General features: G+C 46.9%; 1 protein-coding gene across 2 annotated transcripts in view; it reads right to left on the bottom strand.

The window, feature by feature from the left end:
- Positions 1 to 3,842: 3,842 nt before the first annotated feature.
- hmgxb4a (HMG box domain containing 4a) overlaps positions 3,843 to 25,988 on the bottom strand; it is a 60,487-nt gene continuing 38,341 nt past the window's right edge. For both annotated transcript variants that reach the window (XM_078237572.1, XM_078237571.1), the window contains 4 exons: positions 22,538 to 22,649; positions 14,728 to 14,921; positions 10,767 to 10,889; positions 3,843 to 5,828 (listed from right to left, as the gene is read on the bottom strand). In XM_078237572.1, the coding sequence (XP_078093698.1) occupies positions 5,784 to 5,828; positions 10,767 to 10,889; positions 14,728 to 14,921; positions 22,538 to 22,649 (474 nt within the window). In that variant the 3' untranslated portion in view covers positions 3,843 to 5,783. The remainder of the gene's footprint in view (positions 5,829 to 10,766; positions 10,890 to 14,727; positions 14,922 to 22,537; positions 22,650 to 25,988) is intronic.

Here is a 25,988-nt window from a genome sequence, read left to right as displayed (position 1 = left end):
CTTTACAGAATGGAGACTGGGAGGATGAACTGAGGAGCAGAGTTTAAAAAGGGGTCTCCCATTTAAGGCAGAGGTGTGGAGGGCTTCTCCCAGATGGATCTTGGAATTTTCCCCCCTCCCACATTTGACTCATCAAATATATTCCAGGCCGAGTTAGACTGAGAAGGGAGTCGAGGGTTATAGAGAACTGGCAGCAAAGTGGAGTTGAGACCACAATCAGACCAGCCATGATTTTATTGAAAGATGGACCAGGCTGAAGGGGCTAAATGGCCTACTCCTGCTCCTAACTTGTATGATCTGACCAGTAAGGATGCCAGTTGCTACAGAAAGATGCGTTGCAAAGCAATCAGGCCCAATCACAACAATCAGTTTGGGTACCTATCAATGAGCATCCCATTCCCACTCGTGGGATTAGGCCTTTCTTCTGAAAGCAGGAGAAGTTTACGTTTCCATTGGAACACAACTGACACACACATGGAGCCCAGGTTTTCTGCAACAAGATGTCCAGTTGGTCATTGGTGAGACACATTTTTCCGAATTCACCCATGGGACGTGGACGTCGCTGGCAAGGTAGGATTTATTGCCCATCCTGAATTGCCCTCGAGAAGGTGGTGGTGAGCCGCCCTCTTGCAGTCCGTGGTGTAGGTACCTCCACAGTGATGTCAGGGAGGTAGTTCCGGGACTTTTACCCAGCTGCAGTGATGGAATAGCGACGGGACACTGCAGTCAGGTGGAGGCTCACTAACACATTGCTCAAATTAAACTGGGTGAAAATATGAATATCATAGAATCCCAACAGTGCAGAAAGAGGCCATTCGGCCCATCGAGTCTGCACCGACCACAATCCCACCCAGGCCCTATTCCTGCAACCCCACATATTTACCCTGCTAATCCCCCTGACACTAGGGTCAATTTAGCATGGCCATTACCCTAACCCGCACGTCTTTGGATTGTGGGAGGAAACCGGAGCACGCAGAGGAAACCCACGCAGACACGAGGGAGAACGTGCAGACTCCGCACAGACGGTGACCCGAGGCCGGAATTGAACCCGGGTCCCTGGTGCTGTGAGGCTAAGCACTGTGCCTCCCTAAATATCTGCGCACACACACTTAAATGATGTGTTTGAATGGTATCTAACCTTTTAAAATGTGTTCTGGGAAGGCAATTTGTCTACCAAACAATTCACAATGCAAATATTTCCACTTAGAGCACTGTGGGCGGCACGGTGGCACAGCGGTTAGCACTGCTGCTTCACAGCGCCAGGGACCCGGGTTCGATTCCCGGCTCGGGTCACTGTCTGTGTGCAGTTTGCACGTTCTCCCCGTGTCTGCATGGGTTTCCTCTGAGTGCTCTGGTTTCCTCCCACGGTCCGAAAGACGTGCTGGTTTGGGGCATTGGCCCGAACAGACGCCGGACTGTGGCGACTAGGGGAATTTCACAGTAACTTCATTGCAGTGTTAATGTAAGCCTTACTTGTGACTAATAAATAAACTTTACTTTTGTGATGGAACTATGTATATTCTCCATCTCCTCAGATCTATGCTTTATGAGAAGCAATATTTAAATACCACTTCTTAAAATAACGAGGATTATTGAGGATACGGCACAAGAAGATTGATTTAGTTAGCAATATTCTGAATAAACTTTCACTCTGGTGATAGCAATCTGTAGAACAAATCTTAACTTGTGTACTTACAGCTGGCTGCACTGAGATACAGAAACAAGTTATGGTTTCTGAATGATACGACAGTTGCAGACTTACTGGGGAAACTACAGTGCAACGCTGAACCCACACTACCTGCAAACCAACGGAAGAAAAGCCAAGTGTCCAAGGCACTGCATAAAGGCAAATTGTCATTGAACATTTCAAACACAAAAACAGTAAAAAATGCTGGAAAGTCTCAGCAGGTCTGACAGCATCTGCGGAGAGAGAACAGAGCCAACGTTTCGAGTCAGGATTGACCCTTCGTCAGAGCTGGTGAGGAGGAGTGGTTTGGGCCAGGGAACTGGAAGTTGTTGGTATGGCACAGGGAATCAGAGGAATCGTCAATGTGGGTGGGAAGAGACGGCAAGAGGAGGGAGAATGGAGTCAAAAGAAGAAGAAATTCCTATTCCTATAGCCGGGGCAGCACGGTGGCACAGCGGTTAGCACTGCTGCCTCACAACACCAGGGACCCGGGTTCGATTCCCGGCTTGGGTCACTGTCTGTGTGACGTTTGCACGTTCTCCCCGTGTCGGCGTGGGTTTCCTCCGGGTGCTCCGGTTTCCTCCCACAGTCCAAAGATGTGTGGGTTAGATGGATTGGCCGTGCTAAATTGCCCCTTAGTGTCAGGGGAATTAGCAGGCTAAATATATGGGGTTACGGGATAGGGCTTGGGTGGGATTGTGTTGTCAGTGCAGGCTTGATGGGCCGAATGGCCTCCTTCTGCACTGGAGGGATTCGGTGAAATTAGTTCAGTAGGCACAGGTTCGATTCTCGATTCCCGGCTTGGGTTACTGGAAAATCTCTGGAGCGTCACAAGTAGGCTTACATTAACACTGCAATGGAGTTACTGTGAAAATCCCCTAGTCGTCACACTTTAACGCCTGTTTGGAGTACACCAAACCAGCATGTCTTTTGGACTGTGGGAGGAAACTAGGGCACCCAGAGGAAACGCACGCAGACACGGGGAGAATGTGCAGACTCCACACAGACAGTGACCCAAAAACCGGGAATCGAACCCAGACCTACCGACCAGTCCTGTTTATGAATTTTGGGAAGGAGGTAAAAGCGGGCTGTCTGGGGTCGGGAGATTAGGAGGTTGGGAGACTACAAGGTTGGAAGCTGTGGAGGGAAGATCTCTGGAGGCAACGAGGTCAGCGACAGCGCTGGAAACAGTGGCTTGATGTTCGATGGTGGGGTCATGGTCCAGGGGGAGGTAGGAGGAAGTGTCCGAGGGTTGGTACTCAGCCTCTGCGAGGTAGAGGTCAGTGCGCCAGACGATAACAGCACCACCCTTGTTGGCGGGTTTGATGACAATGTCAGGGTTGGGCCTGTGAGAGCGAAGTGCGGAAGGAGACAGGTTAGAGTGGGTGAGAGGAGCAGAGAAATTGAGACAGCCACTGTCACGCCGACAGGTTTCAATCAAGAGCAGGTTCTGACGAGGGGTCACCCAGAGTCGAAACATTGGCTCCATTCTCTCTCCGCAGATGCTGTCAGACCTGCTGAGATTTTCCAGCATTTTCCGTTTTTGTTTCAGATTCCAGCATCCGCAGTATTTCGCTTTTACTGAACATTTCGAACCTTGTTCAGAACGTGACAGACAATTTGACGACCTTCCAAACACCACAATTTTATTTTGCAATTTTGATTGACGGCACTGGGAGAGAATTATGCACAAACAAGTTGGCTTACGTTAACCCTGCAATGGAGTTACTGTGAAAATCCCCTAGTTGCCACGCTCCGGTGCCTGTTTGGGTACACTGAGGAAGAATTTAGCACGGCCAATGCACCCTAACCAGCACGTCTTTTGGACTGTGGGAGGAAACCGGAGCACCCGGAGGAAACCCACGCAGACACGGGGAGAATGTGCAGACTCCGCACAGACAGTGACCCCCAAGCCGGGAATCGAACCCAGGTCCCTGGCGCTGTGAGGCAGCAGTGCTAACCACTGTGCCACTGTGTGTTCGATGGCGAATGGCATTCGTTTTTGACTAGTTGCTCAGAGTGCCAAAGCAACTGCACAGAGACCCCCTAATATGATGTTATCGCACATAAAAGAACTGAGAAGAAAATGGAGAGAAGCTGGGGAATAGTGTTACTTTGCATCCTACAGATCACAGTAGCATAACGACAACTACTTGCATTTATATAGCACCTTTATTGTAATAAAATGTCTCAAGACATCCAATTAACATTCAAGCATAACCTCTGCAGTTACCACCAGTAATTAACCCAGTCCTGCACACAACACCAGTTAAATCGGGTTATTTACAATTGGACAGGTAATTCCTGTTTCTAAAAATGCTATTTGGTTAATGCAGTAAAATGTCCACACGCAGAAACTAAACTATGATAATAATGAGATAATAAAATGCTTCCAATGGCAGAAGGGTCGGTAACCAGAAAACAGAGGAGTTAAAATGGCTGCCAAAAGAAATAAGAAAGGAATTTCTTATTACGCAGCGAGCTGTGATCTGGAATGCGCTGCCTAAAAGGATGGCGGAAGCAGATTCAATAAATGGAAGGGGAATCCTTTCCAGGCCTTTGGAGAAAAGGTAGCGTTATAGGACGAATTGGATAGCTCTTTTCGGAGGGTCAGCATCTTCAGGATAGGCCGAATGGCCTCCTTTGCTGCTACACCGCTCTCTGAAACCTTCCCTCTCCTGAACACTATCCAATGACCCAGCTACCAGGTGCACACCACTCTTAAGAAGTGTCATAAGGACTTGAAACATTAACTCTGTTTCTCGCTACAGATGCTGCCAGACCTGCTGCGTCTTTATAGTATTTTCTGTTCTTATTGCACATTGGAAAGGGCTGGAATGGGCTCAGCTGCAACACCTCGATGGGAAATAATATCCAACACACTGTCTGGACTCACATCCAGAACAGTTACTCCAGTACATGTCACGTTGTTGAGGAAAGGACATGGTTAAAATCTGAATGGAAAGAGACAAGATTTTGCTTGCCCAAAACAAACGTTAAAACAAATGTAAAATACTGGGCATATCGCGCAAGAGAGCTGCCTATGCAGAGTCAAGTAGGAACATTAGTCAAAAACCATCACATCCCGCAGCAACCTGCTCTCAAAGTGAGAGAATTTACACTCTTAAATATCTACAGGAGGACGAATCCGTGGGCGAACGAAATGGAGTTAAACTGTGGGCGGCACGGTGGCACAGTGGCTAGCACTGCTGTCTCACAGCGCCCGGGACCCAGGTTCGATTCTGGCCTCGGGTGACTGTGCGGAGTTTGCACGTTCTCCCCGTGTCTGCGTGGGCTTCCTCCGATTTCCCCTCTCAGTCCGAAAGATTCTGCGGGTTAGTTTGATTGGCCATGCTGAATTGAACCTAGTGTCAGGGGGATTAGCAGGGTAAATATGCGGGGTTATGGGGATAGGGCCTGGGTGGGATCGTGGTCGGTGCAGACTCGATGGGCCGAATGCCCCCCCTTCTGTACTGTGGGGATTCTATGAAGGCCAGTCGTAATGAAGAAAAGGAACCACGGCGGAGCAATATTTTTGGTGCCCCAAAATAATGAAATCAAACAGTGACAGCACCACAGATACAGAACAGGTTGCTCAGCCACCTTTGAGAGCGAAAGGCAGGTTTGGCACACGCGGACCTGATCTTTCATCAGAACCCTCCATTCTAGTTTCAGACGGTGACTGACGGGTTACACATTTCCAATATTTTGTTTTATTCCAGATTTGCGGTTCTTAAAAAAGTTGTAATATACATTTTTTTTTAAACATTACAGACTTACAAAAAGAGACACATACCCGTGATAACAGTTCGGTTTCAGCACAAGATGGTCCGGTGCTGTGTGTTCATATTTGGTGTCAAAGTGGTCCCTGGTAGGTGCAGATGAATCCAGCATTCCAGTAAATGCACATTTCTTCCCAGCGAGTCTCCAGTCCCAGGCATACCTTGTCTCGACCATTTCAAATCAGGATTTCAACAATAATTACAATACTATGGAAAAGGGTACAACACAATTGTGTTCTTCTGCGGTGAAGTCTTTATGTACAATATATTATTCAGTTTTCTGCTAGGCATCTAGTCCCAAATTTCTCCAAAGGTCAAAGTCCTGGCATGATGTAGGCGATGTTATCCAGAGTATGGGCCTGGGGAGGGGAGGTGGGAGATTCAGAAAACACCATTAGCAAGCTGCAGTGATAATTGAAGACAGATGGTGAACTGATCTTAACTCCGCTGATGATGAAGCTTAATTTAATTTCTCTTTTGAGCAAGAGAGGGGTAATATAAAGAACAAACAGGGAACAAAAAGGTTGTTGAATGTCATCAAAGTCTCAGCCAATGAGTTTGACATTAACCACGACTTACAGTAATTGGTCTATTACTCAGTACGCGAGTTTCGACAAATGGAAATCAGGATCGGTGGCCTCTTTCGGCACTGTAGGGATTCTAGGGTTCTATCTCTCTGTAAAAGCAGTACCATTTCTCTCAACAAAACACGGGGTGGAATTACAGATTCTGTGCCTAAAATCCAACACAGTGAGGTCTCTAGACGTGATCTAATAACAGCATCCCTACAGTACAGAAGGAGGCCATTCAGCCCATCGAGGCCGCACTGACAACAACCCCATCCATGCGCTATCCCCGTAACCTCACCTATTCATCGGGCAACACGGTGGCACAGTGGTTAGCACTGCTGCCTCACAGCGCCAGGAATCCGGGTTCGATTCCCGGCTTGGGTCACTGTGTGGAGTTTGCACATTCTCCCTGTGTCTGCGTGGGTTTCCTCCGGGTGCTCCGGTTTCCCCCCACACTCCAAAGATGTGCGGGTTAGGTTGATTAGGCCATGCTAAATTGTCCCTTAGTGTCAGGGGGATTAGCCGGGTAAATGTGTGGTGTTACAGAATAGGGCCTGGGTGGGATGTGGTCGGTGCAGACTCGATGGGCCAATGGCCTCCTTCTGCGCTGTAGGGATTCTATGCTAATCCGCCTGACACTGAGGGGCAATTTAGCATGGCCAATCAAACTAACCCACACATCTTTGGAGTGTGGCAGGAAACCGGAGCACCCGGAGGAAACCGGGGAGAACGTGCAAACTCCACACAGACAGTGACCCAAGCCGGGAATTGAACCCGGGTCTCTGGCGCGGTGAGACAGCAGTGCTAATAGTGTTGCAGCCCAGAAAAATAGACTCCCAATCTTCTTCATTCTCCAGCGGTCCCTGCACGTGTCTGAACAGGGTCCAGTTCAGCCGAGTGGCCTTCCTCAGTCAAAGGCAGCCAGCCAACACCCAGAGCCCAGCTTACAAATCAATAATATCGGAGATAGGGGGAGGCAGGGGCTGCCCGTCAAATTGTTGCAGCATACAAAATGGAAAACATGGTTCCCACTGAGATCTTAAATTCAGTGAAGGGAATTCAGACTAAAGCAGAGAAAATGGAAATCAGGTCTAACCACAGAAATCAGCCAGGTGGCAGCATCCAAAGCCAGAATAGTGTCATGTCAGCGGTGGTGTCTTTACCAATCATAACTACACTGATGCGGCAGGATATCAGACCCACTCTTAAACATTAGACATCCACTAGTATTTAAAATGAAGGGAATGTGTCAAGAAGCATAATTATCAAGGACATAGAATCCCTCCAGTGCAGAAGGAGGCCATTCAGCCCATTGAGTCTGCACTGACAACAATCCTACTCAGGCCCTATCCCCATAACCCCACATATTTACCCCACTAATCCCTCTAATTTACGCATCCCGGGATACGAAGGGACAATTTAGCATGGCCAATACACCTAACCTGCACATCGTTGGAGAGTGGGAGAAAACCAGAGTACCCGGAGGAAACCCCATGCAGACACAGGGAGAATGTGCAAACTCCACACAGACAGTGACCCAAGCCGGGAATCAAACTCAGGTCCTGGAGCTGTGAGGCAGCAGTGCTAACCGCTGTGCTGCCCTTACTGTGCCAACATTGTAACAGGACACTTGGAAAATCACAATATAATGTGGCAGTTTCTAGAAAGGAAATCATATTTGACAAATCTATAAGGTTTTTTGAGAGTATAACCCCTTAAAAAAATATTCCTCTTTTCCATTCTTCCCACTACAGTGAATAATTTCACACTTCCCCACATGATACTCCCTCTGCCACGTTGCTACTCACTTACTTAACCTGCCTATATCCTACTGCAGTCTTTGTGCTTCTCCTTACAGCTCTCTTTCCCACTTAGCTTTATATTGTCAGCAAGCCCGGATACAATACACTCACAGTCTGCGTCACTAACATTGACTGTAAACAGCTGAGTCCCAAGCACTGGATCCTGATGGGACTTGACCAGATACATTCTGATAACCCAAAAATTACCTTTTTGTTCCCATTCTGTGACTTCTATCTGTTAACCGCTCCTCAATCTATACTAACACTTTATCCCCAATCTCAAGAGCCCTAATGTTGTGTAACAACCCCTCGTGACACCTTATCAAAAGCCTTCTGAAAATTCACGTATACTGCATCCACTGATTCGCCCCGACCTCCTAGTTATACTGTCTTGAAAATTACCATTGAACCTGCTTCCACCATTTTCTCGTTCAGATTATAATGGTGTGCTGTGAAAAAAAAGGTTTCCTCATTCCTTTGCTTACCTTCAATCTGTCCCCTCTGGTTTTGATTTGATTTTTGTCACATGTATTAGTATATAGTGAAAAGTATTGTTTCTTGTGCACTATACAGACAAAGCATACCGTTCATAGAGAAGGAAATGAGGGAGTGCAGAATGTAGTGTTAGTCTTAGCTAGGGTGTAGAGAAAGATCAACTTAATGCAAGGTAGGTCCATTCAAAAGTCTGATGGTAGCAGGGAAGAAGCTGTTCTTGAGTCGGTTGGTACGTGACCTCAGATTTTTGTATCTTTTTCCCAACGGAAGAAGGTGATCTTTGCGTCGTCAATGGAGACGGGAGAGGTTCCGGAGGATTGTGGATGTGGTTCCGTTATTCAAGAAAGGGAGAAGAGATAGCCCGGGAAATTATAGACCGGTGAGTCTAACCTCAGTGGTTGGTAAGTTGATGGAGAAGATCCTGAGAGGCAGGATTTATGAACATCTGGAGAGGAATAGTATGATCAGAAATAGCCTTTGTCCAAGGCAGATCATGCCTTACAAGCCTAATTGAATTTTTTGAAGATGTAACTAGACACACAGACGAGGGAAGAGCGGTAGATGTAGTTTATATGGATTTCAGCAAGGCGTTTGATAAGGTGCCCCATGCAAGGCTCATTGAGAAAGTGAAGGGGCATGGGATACAAGGGGACATTGCCTTGTGGATTCAGAACTGGCTTGCCCACAGAAGGCAAAGAGTGGCTGTAGATGGGTCTTTTTCAGCATGGAGGTCGGTCACCAGTGGAGTGCCCCAGGGATCTGTTCTGGGACCCTTGCTCTTTGTGATTTTTATAAATGACCTGGATGAGGAAGTGGAAGGATGGGTTGGCAAGTTTGCTGATGACACAAAGGTTGGTGGGGTTCTGGATAGTGTAGAGGGATGTCAGCAGTTGCAACGAGACATAGATAAGATGCAAGACTGGGCAGAGAAGTGGCAGATGGACTTCAACCCAGATAAGTGTGTGGTGGTTCATTTTGGCAGGTCGAATAGGATGAAAGAATATAATATTAAGGGTAAGACGCTTGGCAGTGTGGAAGACCAGAAGGATCTTGGGGTCCGGGTTCATAGGACGCTCAAAGCAGCGTCGCAGGTGGAGGCTGTGGTTAAGAAGGCGTATGGAATACTGGCCTTCATCAATAGAGGAATTGAGTTTAGAAATCGGGAGATAATGCTGCAGCTGTATAGGACCCTGGTCAGACCCCACCTGGAGTACTGTGCCCAGTTCTGGTCGCCTCATCATAGAAAGGATGTGGAAGCCATAGAAAGGGTGCAGAGGAGATTTACAAGGATGTTGCCTCGATTAGGTGGCATGCCTTATGAGGATAGGTTGAGAGAGCTAGGTCTTTTCTCCTTGGAGAGGCGAAGGATGAGAGGTGACCTGATAGAGGTGTATAAGATGTTGAGAGGTATTGATAGAGTGGATTCTCAGAGGCTTTTACCCAGGGCTGAAATGGTTGCCACAAGAGGTCACAGGTTCAGGGTGCTGGGGAGTAGGTACAGAGGAGATGTTAGGGGTAAGTTTTTCACTCAGAGGGTGGTGGGTGCGTGGAATCGGCTGCCGGTAGTGGTGGTGGAGGCGGATTCGATGGGGTCTTTTAAGAGACTTTTGGATAAGTTCATGGAAGTTAGTAAGATAGAGGGTTATAGGTAAGCCTAGTAGGTAGGGACATGTTCGGCGCAACTTGTGGGCCGAAGGGCCTGTTTGTGCTGTAGCTTTTCTATGTTCTAAGGTGGAAGAGAGAATGTCCGGGGTGTGTGGGGTCCTTAATTATGCTGGCTACTTTGCCGAGGCAGCAGGAAGTGTAGACAGAGTCAATGGATGGGAGGCTGGTTTGCGTGATGGATTGGGCTACATTCACGACCTTTTGTAGTTCCTTGCGGTCTTGGGCAGAGCAGGAGTCATACCAAGCTGTGATACAACTAGGAAGAATGCTTTCCATGGTGCATCTGTAAAAGTTGGTGAGAGTCGTAGCTGACATACCAAATTTCCTTAGTCTTCTGAGAAAGTTGGTGGGCTTTCTTAGCTATAGTGTCAGCATGCGGGCGGGGGGGACCAGTTACTAATTCCTAATGGTGACTAATCTATCTGCCACTGTGAACAGTCTCTAGGGTTAATGGAAGAGCGAGAGACTTATCCTGAGACAATGACCCCCTGAGTTCTAGACTCTCCAGCCAGGAAGGAAATAGTCTTACACAATGGCACATAATAACTGCAAAGTGTGAACTTGGAACAATCCAGTCTATTACACCTCAGCTGGACTTGGCTGTATCCTACTTCACTTAGTAGCAGGAGGCTTAACCGATTGCAGAGGTATCTGCTTGTTTCGCAGACTCATAACTATTTAAACATCGTCAAGTCTGCTTGGAGGGAGGAACTTTTCAGTTTTGATGGTAAATTGGGGTAACGCAAGAGGAGAAAAAGGGATTTACCAGAACTTCTTTCGGACAGCCATTGAGACAATCAACCTGTGCGGTGAGGCAGGTTAAAGGGCCCAGTGCACAGATTATAGAGTCCAGCAATACAGAGAGACTCCCAGACACCGCCACCATACCCTGGAAAGAAGAAAGAAACATTTTAACTTCACCCATTCTGTAAATTCAAATTAAAAGTACAATGCAGCTTGATACTGTTGTTGATACTTTAACTTCAAAAGCACTATTGACGGTTCAGCAAAGTTTATTCATTGAACTGCCGAGCTATTGGGTGAGTCCCGGGTTCGAGCTGCATTCGGTGCAATGCTTTGGGGCTGATCTCAATGGGGACAGCACTGGTAGAACCTACACTGGCTTCAGAATCCTTGAGCTGGAAAAAAGGATAGAGGAGGAGACGGCCTAGTGGTATTATTGCTGGACTATTAATCCAGAAACTCAGCTAATGTTCTGGGAACCTGGGTTTGAATCTCACCACGGCAGATGGTGAAATTTGAATTCAATTAAAAATATCTGGAATTAAGAATCCACTGATGACCTTGAAACCATTGTCGATTGTCGGAAAAAGAAACGCATCTGGTTCACTAATGTCCTTTTAGGGAAGGAAATCCGCCGTCCTTACCCGGTCTGGCCTACATGTGACTGCAGAGCCACAGCAATGTGGTTGACTCTCAACTGTCCTCCAAGGGCAACTAGGGATGGACAATAAATGCTGGCCAACCAGCGACGCGCATGTACCAGGAATGAATAAAAAAAAGGGACATCAGTTGTAAAGCCAGCTTTACAACTCTACAGTGTCCAGTGCTGGGGAAGCGTGGACAGAGTTCAGGTGAGCACAGGACCAGATGTGACTCTGTGGCCCTGATCAAACAGCCCAACATCATCAAAGTACACACATTACAGCGAGGACAACTGTTGGCACATTTTACATGGGTGTAAAAATTTGTAAGAAAGGGGTTTTCCTTTTAGAGATCTGCCGGACACAGAGTAAAGCTCCCTCTACTCTGCTCCAACAATGAGCCTCTGTCCAGAGAAGCACCCCGAAAGCTCCTGCGTGACAATCCTTCCATTCCCACATTAGGCAGCCCAGGGCTTCTCCCAGTTTAGAGACAGTGTTCTGCAGAAGGTCCTGTCCATCAGCAAACTTACACCCCAGTATCCAGGAGAGACTTCTACACTTTCGATCCGGGCTACCCTTAAAGCCATGTCCCCAAGCTAAAGGAATAGAATATAAAGGTAAGAAAGCATTGTTGCAACTATACAAGGCATTGGTGAGGCCGCACCTGGAGTATTGTGCACAGTTTTGGTCCCCATATTTTGAGAAAAGATGTAGTGGCATTGGAGGCAGTCCAGAGGAGGTTCACTGGATTGATTCCGGGGATGAGGGGTTTGTCGTATGAAGAGAGATTGAACAGTTTAGGCCGATACTCTCTGCAATTTAGAAGAATGAGGGGAGATCAAATTGAGGTATACAAGATGATAAAAGGTATGGATGAAGTAGACATGGAGCGGATGCTTCCTCTTGTGGGGCATTCTAGGCCAAGACCCCTTGTCTTAGGACAAGGGGCAGCAAATTTAAAACAGAGTGAAGGAGAAACTACTTCTCCCAAAGGGCTGTGAATCTGTGGAATTCACTACCCCAAAGTGTGGTGGATGTTGTGAGTAAAGTTGAGGAGTTAGACAGATTTTTAATTGGTAATGGGTTGAAGGGTTATGGGGAGAAGGCAGGAAAATGGGAATGAGGAGCATATCAGCTATGACCGAATGGCGGAGCGGACTCAATGGGCCAAATGGCCTAATTCTGCTCCTATATCTTATGAACGGCCTGTGGCCGACATACCGCAACACCCAATTCCCAAGTTTCGCATTCTAAAAAATAGACAACTGGATAACCATGGAGATGTGCCAAAACTCACAATGCAAGTGCAGCACCAACAAGAGGGGATGCAGTACATCATATGGCAATTGCGAGGCAACACCAGACTTCACTTTTAAAAGCATGCAGATTACGGAGAAGTTTGCTGTACGGAAACAAGCCACAACTCAACTGGTTCATGCTGCTGTTCCACACAAGCATACTTCAACCCTCACCATCTCATGGGGGCGGCACGGTAGCACAGTGGTTAGCACTGCTGCTTCACAGCTCCAGGGACCTGGGTCCGATTCCCGGCTTGGGTCACTGTCTGTGTGGAGTTTGCACATTCTCCTCGTGTCTGCGTGGGTTTCCTCCGGGTGCTCCGGTTCCCTCCCACAGTCTAAAAATGTGCGGGTTAGGTTGATTGGCCATGCTAAAATTGCCCCTTAAGTGTCCTGGGATGCGTAGATTAGAGGGATTAGCAGGTAAAATATGTAGGGATATGGGGGTAGGGCCTGGGTGGGATTGTGGTCGGTGCAGACTCGATGGGCCGAATGGCCTCTTTCTGGACTGTAGAGTTTCTATGATTTCATCCTGTGAGCATACCCAGCTATTCCTTTCTCCCTTTTCTGTTTTTGAGCTTCTACTTAAGTGCATCAAAGAGGATGGGAACACGGAAAAAGATTGTTTCTTTCATCGCAGGGATTGAAAGAATTTAGATCATTCTTTGTTCAGGAAATTGGTGGGGGGAGGGGTGTGTGTATAGAGTTATAAAGCTGACAAGATGGCTGCCTCTATTAAAAGGTTAATCATTGCAAAACAAAATTAGGAATTCTCCCTTTAACATTTGGTATTCTATGCAAATCCTTGAGGAAATATTCAGGCCCATAGGGTGAAAAATTCCTTTCATCTTCCTGAAGAAAACACTTTTTTAAAAAGTTTATTTATTTTATTCATCCGTGGGACACGGGCGTCACTGGCTGGCCAGTATTTATTGCCCATCCCTAGTTGCCTGAGGCCAGTTGCGAGTCAACCACATTGCTGTGGCTCTGGAGTCACATGTAGGCCAGACCAGGTATGGACGGCAGATTTCCTTCCCTAAAAGACATTAGTGAACCAGATGGGTTTTTCCAACAATCGACAATGGTTTCATGGTCATCACTAGATTCTTAATTCCAGATACTTTTATTGAATTCAAATTCCACCGTCTGCCGTGGCGGGATTCGAATCCGGGTCCCCGGAATATCAGCTGAGTTTCTGGAGCGATAATACCACTAGGCCATTGCCTCCCCTTAGTGTCACAAGTAGGCTTACATTAACACAACAATGAATTTACTGTGAAAATCCCCTAGTCGCCACACTCCAGCGGGTACACCAAGGGTGAATTTAGCACGGCCAATGCACCCTAACCAGCACATCTTTTGGACTGTGGGAAGAAACTGGAGCACCCGGAGGAAACCCACGCAGACACAGGGAGGACGCGCAGACTCCGCACAGACAGTGACCCAACCCGGGAATCAAACCCAGGTCCCAGGTGCTGAGATGCAGCAGTGCTAACTACTGTGCCATCGTGCTGCCCCTATTATCTACAAGTTAATGACTCTCCCATAAAATAAGCAAAGTACCAAAGACGCTGGAATCCAAAATAAAAACAGAGAATGCTGGAAAAAAGCAGGTCTCTCAGCATTGGTAGGGAGGGAAAACAGAGTTAATGTTTCGAGCCCATTTGACTCCAAAGTCCAAAGATGTACAGGTCAGGTGGATTGGACATGGTAAATTGTCCCTTTGTGTCCAAAGATGTGTAGGTTAGGGGGATTAACTGGATACAAGTGTAAGGTTACAGGGATAGGGCAGGGGTTGAGCCTGGGAAGATGCTCTGTCGTAGCGTCGGTGCAGACTTGATGGGCCGAATAACCTCCTTCTGCACTGTAGGGATTCTATTCTATGACTCTTCATTAGAAATAGAGAGAGGGGAATGTGTTGGATATTACACTGTGGCTGGGAGAGATGCAACAAGATTATTCTCCCGTGTTATTAAGACATAATGGGATTGCTCGACGTTGAATTTAATCCTCTCCTTTCACCTCTGCCCCACCAACATCTCACCTCAGTTTCTTGCAATCGGTGACCGATGAGACTCAACGATTCGCCCAGAAGCTGCAGGTGGGCTGCGACATCGATTGGGTCGATTTCTGGCATTTTAATGGGGGAGGAGTGACTGCTTCCGCCTAATCCCATCAAATGGGATGATTTCTTGTGAGATGTTGCCATGCCAGACAGCGACGAAGAGTTCTGCCTGCCTGAAATACAGAGAGGATGAAAAGGGGAAGAAATCGCATGCTTGGTTCTTACTGTCAGTGACAGACAGGCAATGGCTCTCCGACCCCACACAACTCTGACACCTTACATTCTATCATGTAGACATTCTCCACCCCAAAACCTGTTTAAAACATCCCAGAACATGTTGGGGAGTAAAAAGTCTGGTAAATTCCTCTCTGACCCTCCCCTAGGACACATCTTTCTGTCCTCTTCTCAGTCACGATTTCCTAAAAGCTGCATGAATCTACTGTCACAAACACGTAGTTGTGATATTATATGTCTTGTCAAGAAAAAAAAGCTGTTTTTTTCCCCCCAAGTAGGCACACGGAGTCTTAAAGATAAAAGCAAATTACCGCGGATGCTGGAATCTGAAACCAAAAGAGAAAACGCTGGAAAATCTCAGCAGGTCTGGCAGCACCTGGAAGAAATCATAGAAATCCTACAGTACAGAAAGAGGCCATTCGGCCCATCGAGTCTGCACCGACCACAATCCCACCCAGGCCCTGCCCCCATATCCCTACATATTTACCCACTAATCCCTCTAACCTACGCATCTCAGGACACTAAGGGCAATTTTAGCATGGCCAATCAACCTAACCCGCACATCTTTGGACTGTGGGAGGAAACCGGAGGAAACCCACGCAGACACGAGGAGAATGTGCAAACTCCACACAGACAGTGACCCAAGCCGGGAATCGAACCCAGGTCCCCGGAGCTGTGAAGCAGCAGTGCTAACCACTGTGCCACATCACTGCTTTGACAAAGGGTCACCTGGACTCGAAACGTCAGCTCTTTTCTCTCCTTACAGAGGCTGCCAGATCTGCTGAGATTTTCCAGCATTTTCTCTTTGGGGGTCTTAAAGATGTCGACCAACAGAGAGAGTGGGCGGGCACGCACATACACAGAACACCTTTCATGTGGTTGCGACAATACAAATGTTATATTTTACAGGATCTGCGTCGCTATGAAGTTAGATCACGGCTGATCTGCACCTCAACTCAACTGGTCGAGCATTGTTCCAGAGACTTGCCAAACAAAAACCTATCAATTCCAGTACTGAAATTTTCAAAAGATCCCCAGCCTGTTGGGCGAGCGTGTTCCAGATTTTCACCAACCCTGAGCACGAAGAAGTGTTTCCCGATTTCCTGGCTCTAAATGTAAGATCACGGCATCGTGATCTAGGCTCCGCCACCAGAGGAAACATTTTCTCTTTGTCTACCCTATCTTAAGTGTATTTATTTATTGTTACAAATAGGCTTACATTAACACAGGAATAGGGCCTGGGTGGGATTGTGGTGGGTGCAGACTTGATGGGCCGAATGGCCTTCTTCTGCATTGCAGGAATTCTGATTCTATTCTATGAACACTGCAAATGAAGTTACTGTGAAAATCCCCCAGTCACCACACTCCGGCGCCTGTTCGGGTACACTGAGGGAGAATTTAGCACAGCCAATGCAGCCTAACCAGCACGCCTTTTGGATTGTGGGAGGAAACCGGAGCACCCGGAGGAAACCCACGCAGACACAGGGGAGAACGTGCAGACTCTGCCCAGACAGTGACCCAAGGCGGGATTCGAACCTTGCTGCTCTGGGGCAGCAGTGCAAACCACTGCGCCGCCTGAGTCCTCGATCATTTTAAACACCTCAATCAAATCAAACCCTGCAACCTCCTAAATTCCAGGGGATACATCATGTTTATGCAACCTGACCTCATAATTATAACATTTAAGCCTTTGTAATAAACTGGAATTCTAGCCACACCTCTCGAGGTAAAGGCTAACTTTCTAATAGCATTTTGATAGCTTTTTGTACCTTTGCACTAGCTTTTTGTGATCTATGTACCTCAAAAATCCTTTTCTCCTCCGCGGCTCCTGGTCTCTCACCAATAAGAAAGTATTCCAATATATATTCCTGAGATCCAAATGGTGATCTCACACCTTCCCCATTTGTCAAGGTTTTGTTTGTGATTGTACTATTCTCAGCCAAACAACAAACAGTGTCTCCTAATGTAGTGTCAACTACAAACATGAATATTCAACTCTCCAACTCACTGACCATACACACTGAAAAACTGATGGGATCAGGCTGCTTTCGCACACAATTGGGTCACATTGGAAAACATGAAACAAGGCAAAGAGGAATTTGAAAATAAATGAAGTTCAACCTACAACATATGGAAAAGACATTATTTCTCATCAAATTTCGTAACCTCAGGACCTAGGGGCAGCACGGTGGCACAGTGGTTAGCACTGCTGCCTCACAGCTTCAGGGACCCAGGTTCAATTCTGGCCTCGAGTCACTGTCTGTGTGGAGTCTGCACTTTCTCCCCGTGTCTGCGTGGGTTTCCTCCGGGTGCTCCGGTTTCCTCCCACAGTCCAAAGATTGTGCGGGTTAGGTGGATTGGCCATGCTAAATTGACCCTAGTGTCAGGGAGATTACATAGAACATAGAACATAGAAAGCCACAGCACAAACAGGCCCTTCGGCCCACAAGTTGCGCCGATCACATCCCCACCTCTAGGCCTATCTATAGCCCTCAATCCCATTAAATCCCATGTACTCATCCAGAAGTCTCTTAAAAGACCCCAACGAGTTTGCCTCCACCACCACCGACGTCAGCCGATTCCACTCACCCACCACCCTCTGAGTGAAAAACTTACCCCTGACATCCCCCCTGTACCTACCCCCCAGCACCTTAAACCTGTGTCCTCTCGTAGCAACCATTTCAGCCCTTGGAAATAGCCTCTGAGAGTCCACCCTATCCAGACCCCTCAACATCTTGTAAACCTCTATCAGGTCACCTCTCATCCTTCGTCTCTCCAGGGAGAAGAGACCAAGCTCCCTCAACCTATCCTCATAAGGCATGCCCCCCAATCCAGGCAACATCCTTGTAAATCTCCTCTGCACCCTTTCAATGGCTTCAACATCTTTCCTGTAATGAGGTGACCAGAACTGCGCGCAGTACTCCAAGTGGGGTCTAACCAGGGTCCTATAAAGCTGCAGCATTATCTCCCGACTCCTAAACTCAATCCCTCGATTAATGAAGGCTAGTACGCCATACGCCTTCTTGACCGCATCCTCCACCTGCGAGGCCGATTTAAGAGTCCTATGGACCCGGACCCCAAGGTCCTTCTGATCCTCTACACTGCTAAGAATGGTACCCTTCATTTTATACTGCTGCTCCATCCCATTGGATCTGCCAAAATGGATCACCACACACTTATCCGGGTTGAAGTCCATCTGCCACTTCTCCGCCCAGTCTTGCATTCTATCTATGTCTCGCTGCAACTTCTGACATCCCTCCAAACTATCCACAACACCACCTACCTTGGTGTCGTCAGCAAACTTACCAACCCATCCCTCCACTTCCTCATCCAGGTCATTTATGAAAATGACAAACAGCAAGGGTCCCAGAACAGATCCCTGGGGCACTCCACTGGTCACTGACCTCCATGCAGAGAAAGACCCCTCCACAGCCACTCTCTGCCTTCTGCAGGCAAGCCAGTTCTGGGTAAATGTGTGGGGTTACAGGAATCGGGCCTGGCTGGGATTATGGTCGGCACAGACTCGTTGGGCCAAATGGCCCCCTTCTGTACTGTAGGGATTCTATGTCCCAAAGCCAATGAAGCACTTTTGTTGTAATGTAGAAAACACGGCAGCCAATTTGCACACAGCAAGCTCGCACAAACAGCAATGTGATAATGACTGGATGATCTGTTTTAGTGATACTGATTGAGGGATTAATATCGGCCAGGAAGCTGCTGGCTTTCTTGTGGAATAGTGCCAAGAATCTTTCATGTTCACCTGAGAAGTCAGGTGAAGCTGGAGTCTAACAAGTCACCTGAAAAATAGCACCACCAACAGGCAGTACCCCTTCAATGCTGCACTGGGAGCATCAGCCTGAGCTCTATGCTCACTCAAGTCACGGAAATGGGGCTCGAATCCGCAACTTTCCAAGTAACGGTTGACTCCTAATGGGGCGGCACAGTGGCAAGCACTGCTGCCTCACAGCGATAAGGACTCGGGTTCAATTCTGGCCTCAGGTCACTGTCTGTGTGGAGTCTGCACATTCTCCCCGTGTCTGCATGGGTTTCCTCCAGGTGCTCCGGTTTCCTCCAACAGTCCGAAAGATGTGTGGGTTAGGGTGCATTGACCCGAACAGGCGCCGGAGTGTGGCGACTAGGGGAATTTCACAGTAACTTCATTGCAGTGTTAATGTAAGGCTTACTTTTGACTAATAAATAAACTTTAAATTATCTATCCCACTAAATTGAGAACTGGCTCGAAACATGCAAGTACCAAGCATTTGTAAGATGAATCTGGGTGTGCTGTGGAGACCAATTACCAGAGGTGTTGCACAGGGACTGGTGTTTGGGATGCTGCTATTTACTGTTAATATTAATGATGTAGCTGCTGAACAATCTGAGAGTTTGTAAATGACTCTAAGGCACATGCAAGGGCAGCCAATGTTTGATTGCTTCAGATAGATCTTGATGTGCCGAGGAATTGGGTTCATGACTGGCAAAAGTTGTTGTTTGAGCTTAGAAAAGTGCACTTTCACACAAGAAGGCAGGGTGAATGCTGACCGTGTGTACACCCTTCAGTGAGAAGTACAAAACACAAATGAGAGAAGAAACCTGGGTGTTGCAATGCAAAGTTTTAAGATCAATTCTGACAATCACTGGAGTGAGTACTGTATTCGGGCTATTGGTGATGGGTGAGATGGTGGCATAGTGGTAATGCCACTGTATTAGTAACCCAGAAGGCAGGCACATGCTCTGGAGACATGGGATCAAATCCCATCACGGTAGCTGTGGAATTTAAATTTACTTCATCAATAAATCATAGAATCCCTACAGTGCAGAAGGAGGCCATTCAGCCCATCGAGTCTGCACCGATCACAATCCCACCCAGGCCCCATTGCTGCAACCCCACATATTTACCCTGCTAATCCCTGACATTTGGGTCAATTTGTCATGGCCAATCAACCTAACCTGCACATCTTTGGATTGTGAGGGGAAACCGGAGCACCCGGAGGAAACCCACGCACACACGGGAGAACGTGCAGACTCCGCACAGACAGAGAGCTGTGAGGCAGCTGCGCTAACCACTGGATGATAAAACTAGTCTCACTGATCGTGAAAATGAAAACGAGCATCTCTTGTTGTAAGAACCCACCTCGTTCACCAATGCCCTTTAAGGAAGGAAATCTGCCATCCTTACCCAGTCTGGTCTACATGTGACTCCAGGCTCACAACAATGTGGTTGACTTTTTACTGTCCTTTGAGACGGTCAAGCAAGCCACTCAGTTCAAGGACAATTAGGGAACGGCAACAAATGCTAGTCTTCCCAATGATGTCCACATCCCATGAGAAAATAAATGAAAAAAAGGCGTTTGATAAGGTGCCCCATAAAAGGCTGCTGAAGAAGATTAGGGCACACGGAGTTGGGGGTAGTGTGTTAAAGTGGATTGGGGACTGGCTATCTGACAGGAAGCAAAGAGTCGGAATAAATGGGTGTTTTTCCGGTTGGAGGAAGGTAACTAGTGGCGTGCCGCAGGGATCGGTACTCGGGCCACAACTATTTACCATTTATATAGATGATCTGGAGGAGGGGACGGAGTGTAGGGTAACGAAGTTTGCAGACGACACAAAGATAAGTGGAAAAGTGAATCGTGTGGAGGACGGAGAAGATCTGCAGAGAGATTTGGACAGGCTGAGTGAGTGGGCGAGGATATGGCAAATGGAGTATAACATTGAGAAATGCGAGGTTATACATTTTGGAGGAAATAATAACAAATGGGATTACTATCTCAATGGAAACAAATTAAAACATGCTACCGTGCAAAGGGACCTGGGGGTCCTTGTGCATGAGACGCAAAAGCCCAGTCTGCAGGTACAACAGGTGATCAAGAAGGCAAATGGGATGTTGGCCTATATTGCGAAGGGGATAGAATATAAAAGCAGGGATGTCTTGATGCACCTGTACAGGGCATTGGTGAGGCCGCAGCTGGAATACTGTGTGCAGTATTGGTCCCCTTATATGAGGAAGGATATATTGGCATTGGAGGGAGTGCAGAGAAGGTTCACCAGGTTGATACCGGAGATGAGGGGTTTGGATTATGAGGAGAGGCTGAGGAGATTGGGTTTGTACTCGTTGGAGTTTAGAAGGATGAGGGGGGATCTTATGGAGACTTATAAGATAATGCGGGGGCTGGATAGGGTGGAGGCGGAGAGATTCTTTCCACTTAGTAAGGAAGTTAAAACTAGAGGACACAGCCTCAAAATAAAGGGAGGTCGGTTTAAGACAGAGTTGAGGAGGAACTTCTTCTCCCAGAGGGTGGTGAATCTCTGGAATTCTCTGCCCACTGAGGTGGTGGAGGCTACCTCGTTGAATATGTTTAAAGCGCGGATGGATGGATTCCTGATCGGTAAGGGAATTAAGGGTTATGGGGATCAGGCGGGTAAGTGGTACTGATCCACGTCAGATCAGCCATGATCTTATTGAATGGCGGGGCAGGCTCGAGGGGCTAGATGGCCTACTCCTGCTCCTATTTCTTATGTTCTTAAATGACCACAAAACAAAACATAAAATTTGCTCCTTTCACACGACCTTCGTCAGATCTCAGTTGGAAAACCATATCTAAATTTGGTCCCTTCACATCGTGGGTGCGACTGAGACCTCGGAAAGAGTGGCAGAGAAGAGTCGTTAAGATTCATGCCCGGTCTAAAGGATCTCAGAGAAGTGCAGGCTTAAGAGTGATTTGATTGCGTTTTATAAGATGAAGGGTATAGTACATGTTCATGTTGACAGATTGTTTGAACTAAATAGGTGAGGGAAGGACAAGGGCCATAATCTAGAGTCCTCCAAGCTCAGACCTAGGACAGAAGCTAAAATATTATTTTCCTAGAGAATAGTGGGTCAGAGGAACAGGCTGCCAGTCGATGTGGTGGACCACGATTCATTGAAATCCTTCAAGCAGAGTTGTAGAATCATAGAATCTACAGTGCAGAAGGAGGCCATTTGGCCCATCAAGTCTGCACCAACCACAATCCCACCCAGGCCCTATCCCCATAACCCCATGCATTTACCCTAGCTAGTCCCCCCCGACCCTAAGGAGCAATGTAGCATGGCCACTCCACCTAGCCTGCACATCTTTGTGGAGTGTGGGAGGAAACCGGAGCACCTGGAGGAAACCCACGGGGAGAATGTGCAAACTCCACACATTTAGTGACCCAACTCAGGAATCGAACGCTGTGAGGCAGTAGTGCTGACCACTTGGCCACTGCTTCGGCCTGTTTCTGGCTGAGATGAAAATACTTTGTATAAAGAGGTAGGTACTACACAAAATCAACAGGTCTTGGACTAGTTCTTCTCATTTAAGGGGGTGGGAGGAGTAGCCAGAGGAAAATTTCCTAGATCCACCCCCCCACTTAATTGGTTGGGGTTTAGACTATTTTATCTGGGAGGTCACATGGCTTGTAGCTGGTGTGGGGAGTGCATATATTGTGATGCACTGCAATTGTGTAGGGCAAACTACACAGATCATTGAGCCTGCTCCTGTTTGTCACTGTTCATATATTCTCTGATAAGGAATACCTTTCTGTTTAGTACTTGTCTCTTCCAATAGATCAGTCAGTTTCCGTTTCACTGTCATGGCTTCTGCTTTGTTCTGCTTGTGCTGTAGGTATTGGCACTTCTGCTTCCAGACCTACAATTACAAGGAAAATCTTTGCACATTTCATAACAACCTGCACTGGGTCTAATTCAAGATTAAGTCTTGTAAGTAAGAACATATTTTAATAAGCTGCTGGATAGCTCACTGAAAAAGCACAGTGGAAGTCGACATGTCTGCCCAAACTCTACCCCATCACAGGTCCGACATCGTCATCAGAAAAGCCATTGCTCAATAAATAGGACTACCAACATACAAAACCAACAGGGAGGAAAAGACCCCCCCCCCCACCCCCGACAGCTCAAGTGGACATAGTTTGCTGCTCCCACACTTCCAGAGTCAGGTTGGCAATGTTCACAGAGACTAAAGCGAACTAAAAATGCTTCGGCATTACACTTAATGTCCATTGGTTTTTATTTTTGCATTACTTGAAAACTGCTGGAGAGACATGTTGCTGAAGCTTTTCGTTTTGCACCGATCAGGACAAATGCAAGACTGCAAAATTTCAAATGATCACAACAATTGATACTGCAGGATTGCGAATTGATTGGCAAGTCAACTCTGATTGGCCGAGGCATTGCCATGGAGAAAGCAACAGGGAACTATTGGCTCCTCAAGTTCCCAAGTCATTCAAAAAAAGGAACAAGGCTTGAACATATTCCTTTTGTTTGCAAAGGACTGCTTCCAAACGCATATCGCTCCTGGCAAGCATAAATGAACCACGTCACGAGCTGTCGGTTGTTGGTGAAGCTATTAGCACACTCAGGATTGTTCTGCAAGTGCTGCCCAATCGCAGAATCCCATCTAACATTTTGATTTGGGTTTTGTAAGCACGGGTTGGTACAGTCTGTACTCAGTCTATTATGAACAAAAATACCATGCTGTTTAATTCGCTCAGTCAATTGTTGGGATGTTTAGTCTGCATTACTTAATGCATTATAGGGGATTGAAATTTTAATACATTACACTCCACTGAAATACCAGGGCTAGGGGGTTCCAATACGAAACAGGAACAGGAGCAGACTATACAGCCAGTATTTGTTGTCCATCCCAAATCGTCCTTGAACGGGCTGGCTCACTCAGCTATTAGGGCAGTTATGAGTCAACCACATTACGGCGGGTGACATGTAGGAAAGACCAGGTCAAGATGGCAAATTTCCTTCCCTGAAGGATGTTAGTGAACCAGGTGGGTTTTTACGATTGATAGTTTTATGAGCCGAGCTTTTAATTCCAAATTTAATTAATTGAACTCAAATTCCACCAGTGGTGGGATTTGAACCCGTGTTCCCACAGCAATAGCCTCTGCGTTACTAACCCAGTGCCATTACGCCATCTCACGTAACTGACATTTCACACCACTGGCAACATTCTAAAAGATTTATTCTATCATTCTCCAAAAATTTAATATCTTCCTTAAAATGTGGCACTCAAAGTTAGACACAGTATAAAGACTCAGAAATGCTTCTGCATTCTACCCCACTATTGATAAAGCCAAGGATCCCATTCACTTTTCTTTCAAGTCTAATCAATGTATTCAGTCACCTTCAAAGTCTTGTGTACATGAACTCCGAGATCTCTCTGTTCATTTACCCATTTCAAAATTGTCCTATTTACTTTACAACACCTTTCTCATTTACAACACCTTGTCCTCATTCTTGCAAAACTAAATGCAACACCACATTTCCTTGTGTTAAATTATCTGCTCATTGCACCAGTCTGTGTCTTCCTTCAGTCTGTTACTATCCTCCTCACTGTTTACACCATTTCCAAGTTTTATGCTCTCTGCAAACTTCTAAAATACTTTTAAACAGTGGTTAGCACTGCTGCCTCACAGCGCCAAGGACCTAGGTTCGATTCTCAGCTTGGGTCACTGTTTGGTGTGGAGTTTGCACATTCTCCTCGTGTCTGCGTGGGTTTCCTCCGGGTGCTCCGGTTTCCTCCCACAGTCTAAAGATGTGCAGGTTAGGTTGATTGGCCATGCTAAAATTGCCCCTTAGTGTCCTGAGATGCGTAGGTTAGAGGGATTAGCGGGTAAATGTGTAGGGATATGGGGGTAGGGCCTGGTTGGGATTGTGGTCGGTGCAGACTCGATGGGCCAGATGGCCTCTTTCTGCACTGTAGGGTTTCTATGATTAAGTATACACACACAATATGAATTTTTAAAAAATCATGGGATACATGTGTCACTGGCTAGGCCAGCATTTATTGCCCAATCTTAATTGCCTGCACCAGTTTGGATCAGTGCTTGTTTTCTGCTGTAAATAATGTGGTTAAAAATTCAAAGGTATTATTAAGCAAAGCGCTAAATGGTCAACCTACTTTTGATTGAAATTGAGCTGATCATGCCTCGGGTGAATGTAATTCAATATTGGACTTTTACAGCAATAGTTAAGAGTACCGCACAACAGCTGAACGCAGGGTCACCAACTGAAACGGCACAGAAACTCTGGACTTTCAGGACAGGCGCTTCCCCAGTGGGGGAAAATGGGAAATCCACATGCTTCTTAACACTTGCATACAAACCAATGGGTTTTGAGCGAGTTAAAATCTAGCCCAATGCCACGTCTGAAGCTCACAAGATCAAGGCACTCCAGATTTTCAACATATGAACCAGGGCCACACTCCAGATCAGTAACAATGGAGTACTGCCTTGTCGACACACCACTGACGACAAGATGCACAAACAACAAGATTCAAAGAAAAGCAGTCCTTCCAATGTAAAAAAAATTGATGAGGTATTGGACGGGATTTTCCAGCCACACTCGCCCCAAGGCCAGAAAATCCCGCCCGAGGTCAACGGAACTTTTTCCGCCCCATGGCAGGCGGGGCGGAAAAATTCCAATATCCCTGTTTGATTCTAGATCAATCATATTTAACACATACAACATTTTTAGATTGCTGGGTCACAGAATCAATTCATTTTGACTGGTCAATGCAAGGTGCAATTTCAAGATGTATACTTGGTATATTTGACTTTGCCATTTACTTGGTTATGATGTGAGTTTATTTCATAGAAACCCCACAGTGTAGAAAGAGGCCATTCGGCCCATCGAGTCTACACCGACCACAATCCCACCCAGGCCCTACACCCATATCCCTACATATTTACCCACTAATCCCTCTAACCTACGCATCTCGGCACTACGGGGCAATTTTTTTTAGCACGGCCAATCAACCTAACCCGCACATCTTTGGACTGTGGGAGGAAACCGGAGCACCCGGAGGAATCCCACACAGACACGAGGAGAATGTGCAAACTCCACACAGACAGTGACCCAAGCCGGGAATCGAACCCAGGTCCCTGGAGCTGTGAAGCAGCAGTGCTAACCACTGTGCTACCGTGCCGCCCTTTAGTTTGCAGACTGTTGGATGTTG

Source organism: Mustelus asterias, chromosome 21, assembly GCF_964213995.1.
Source record: "Mustelus asterias chromosome 21, sMusAst1.hap1.1, whole genome shotgun sequence".
In the NCBI taxonomy this organism is placed as follows: domain Eukaryota; kingdom Metazoa; phylum Chordata; class Chondrichthyes; order Carcharhiniformes; family Triakidae; genus Mustelus; species Mustelus asterias.
Note: the sequence above shows the minus strand (reverse complement) of the source record. Positions and strands in the feature narration are given on the sequence as shown.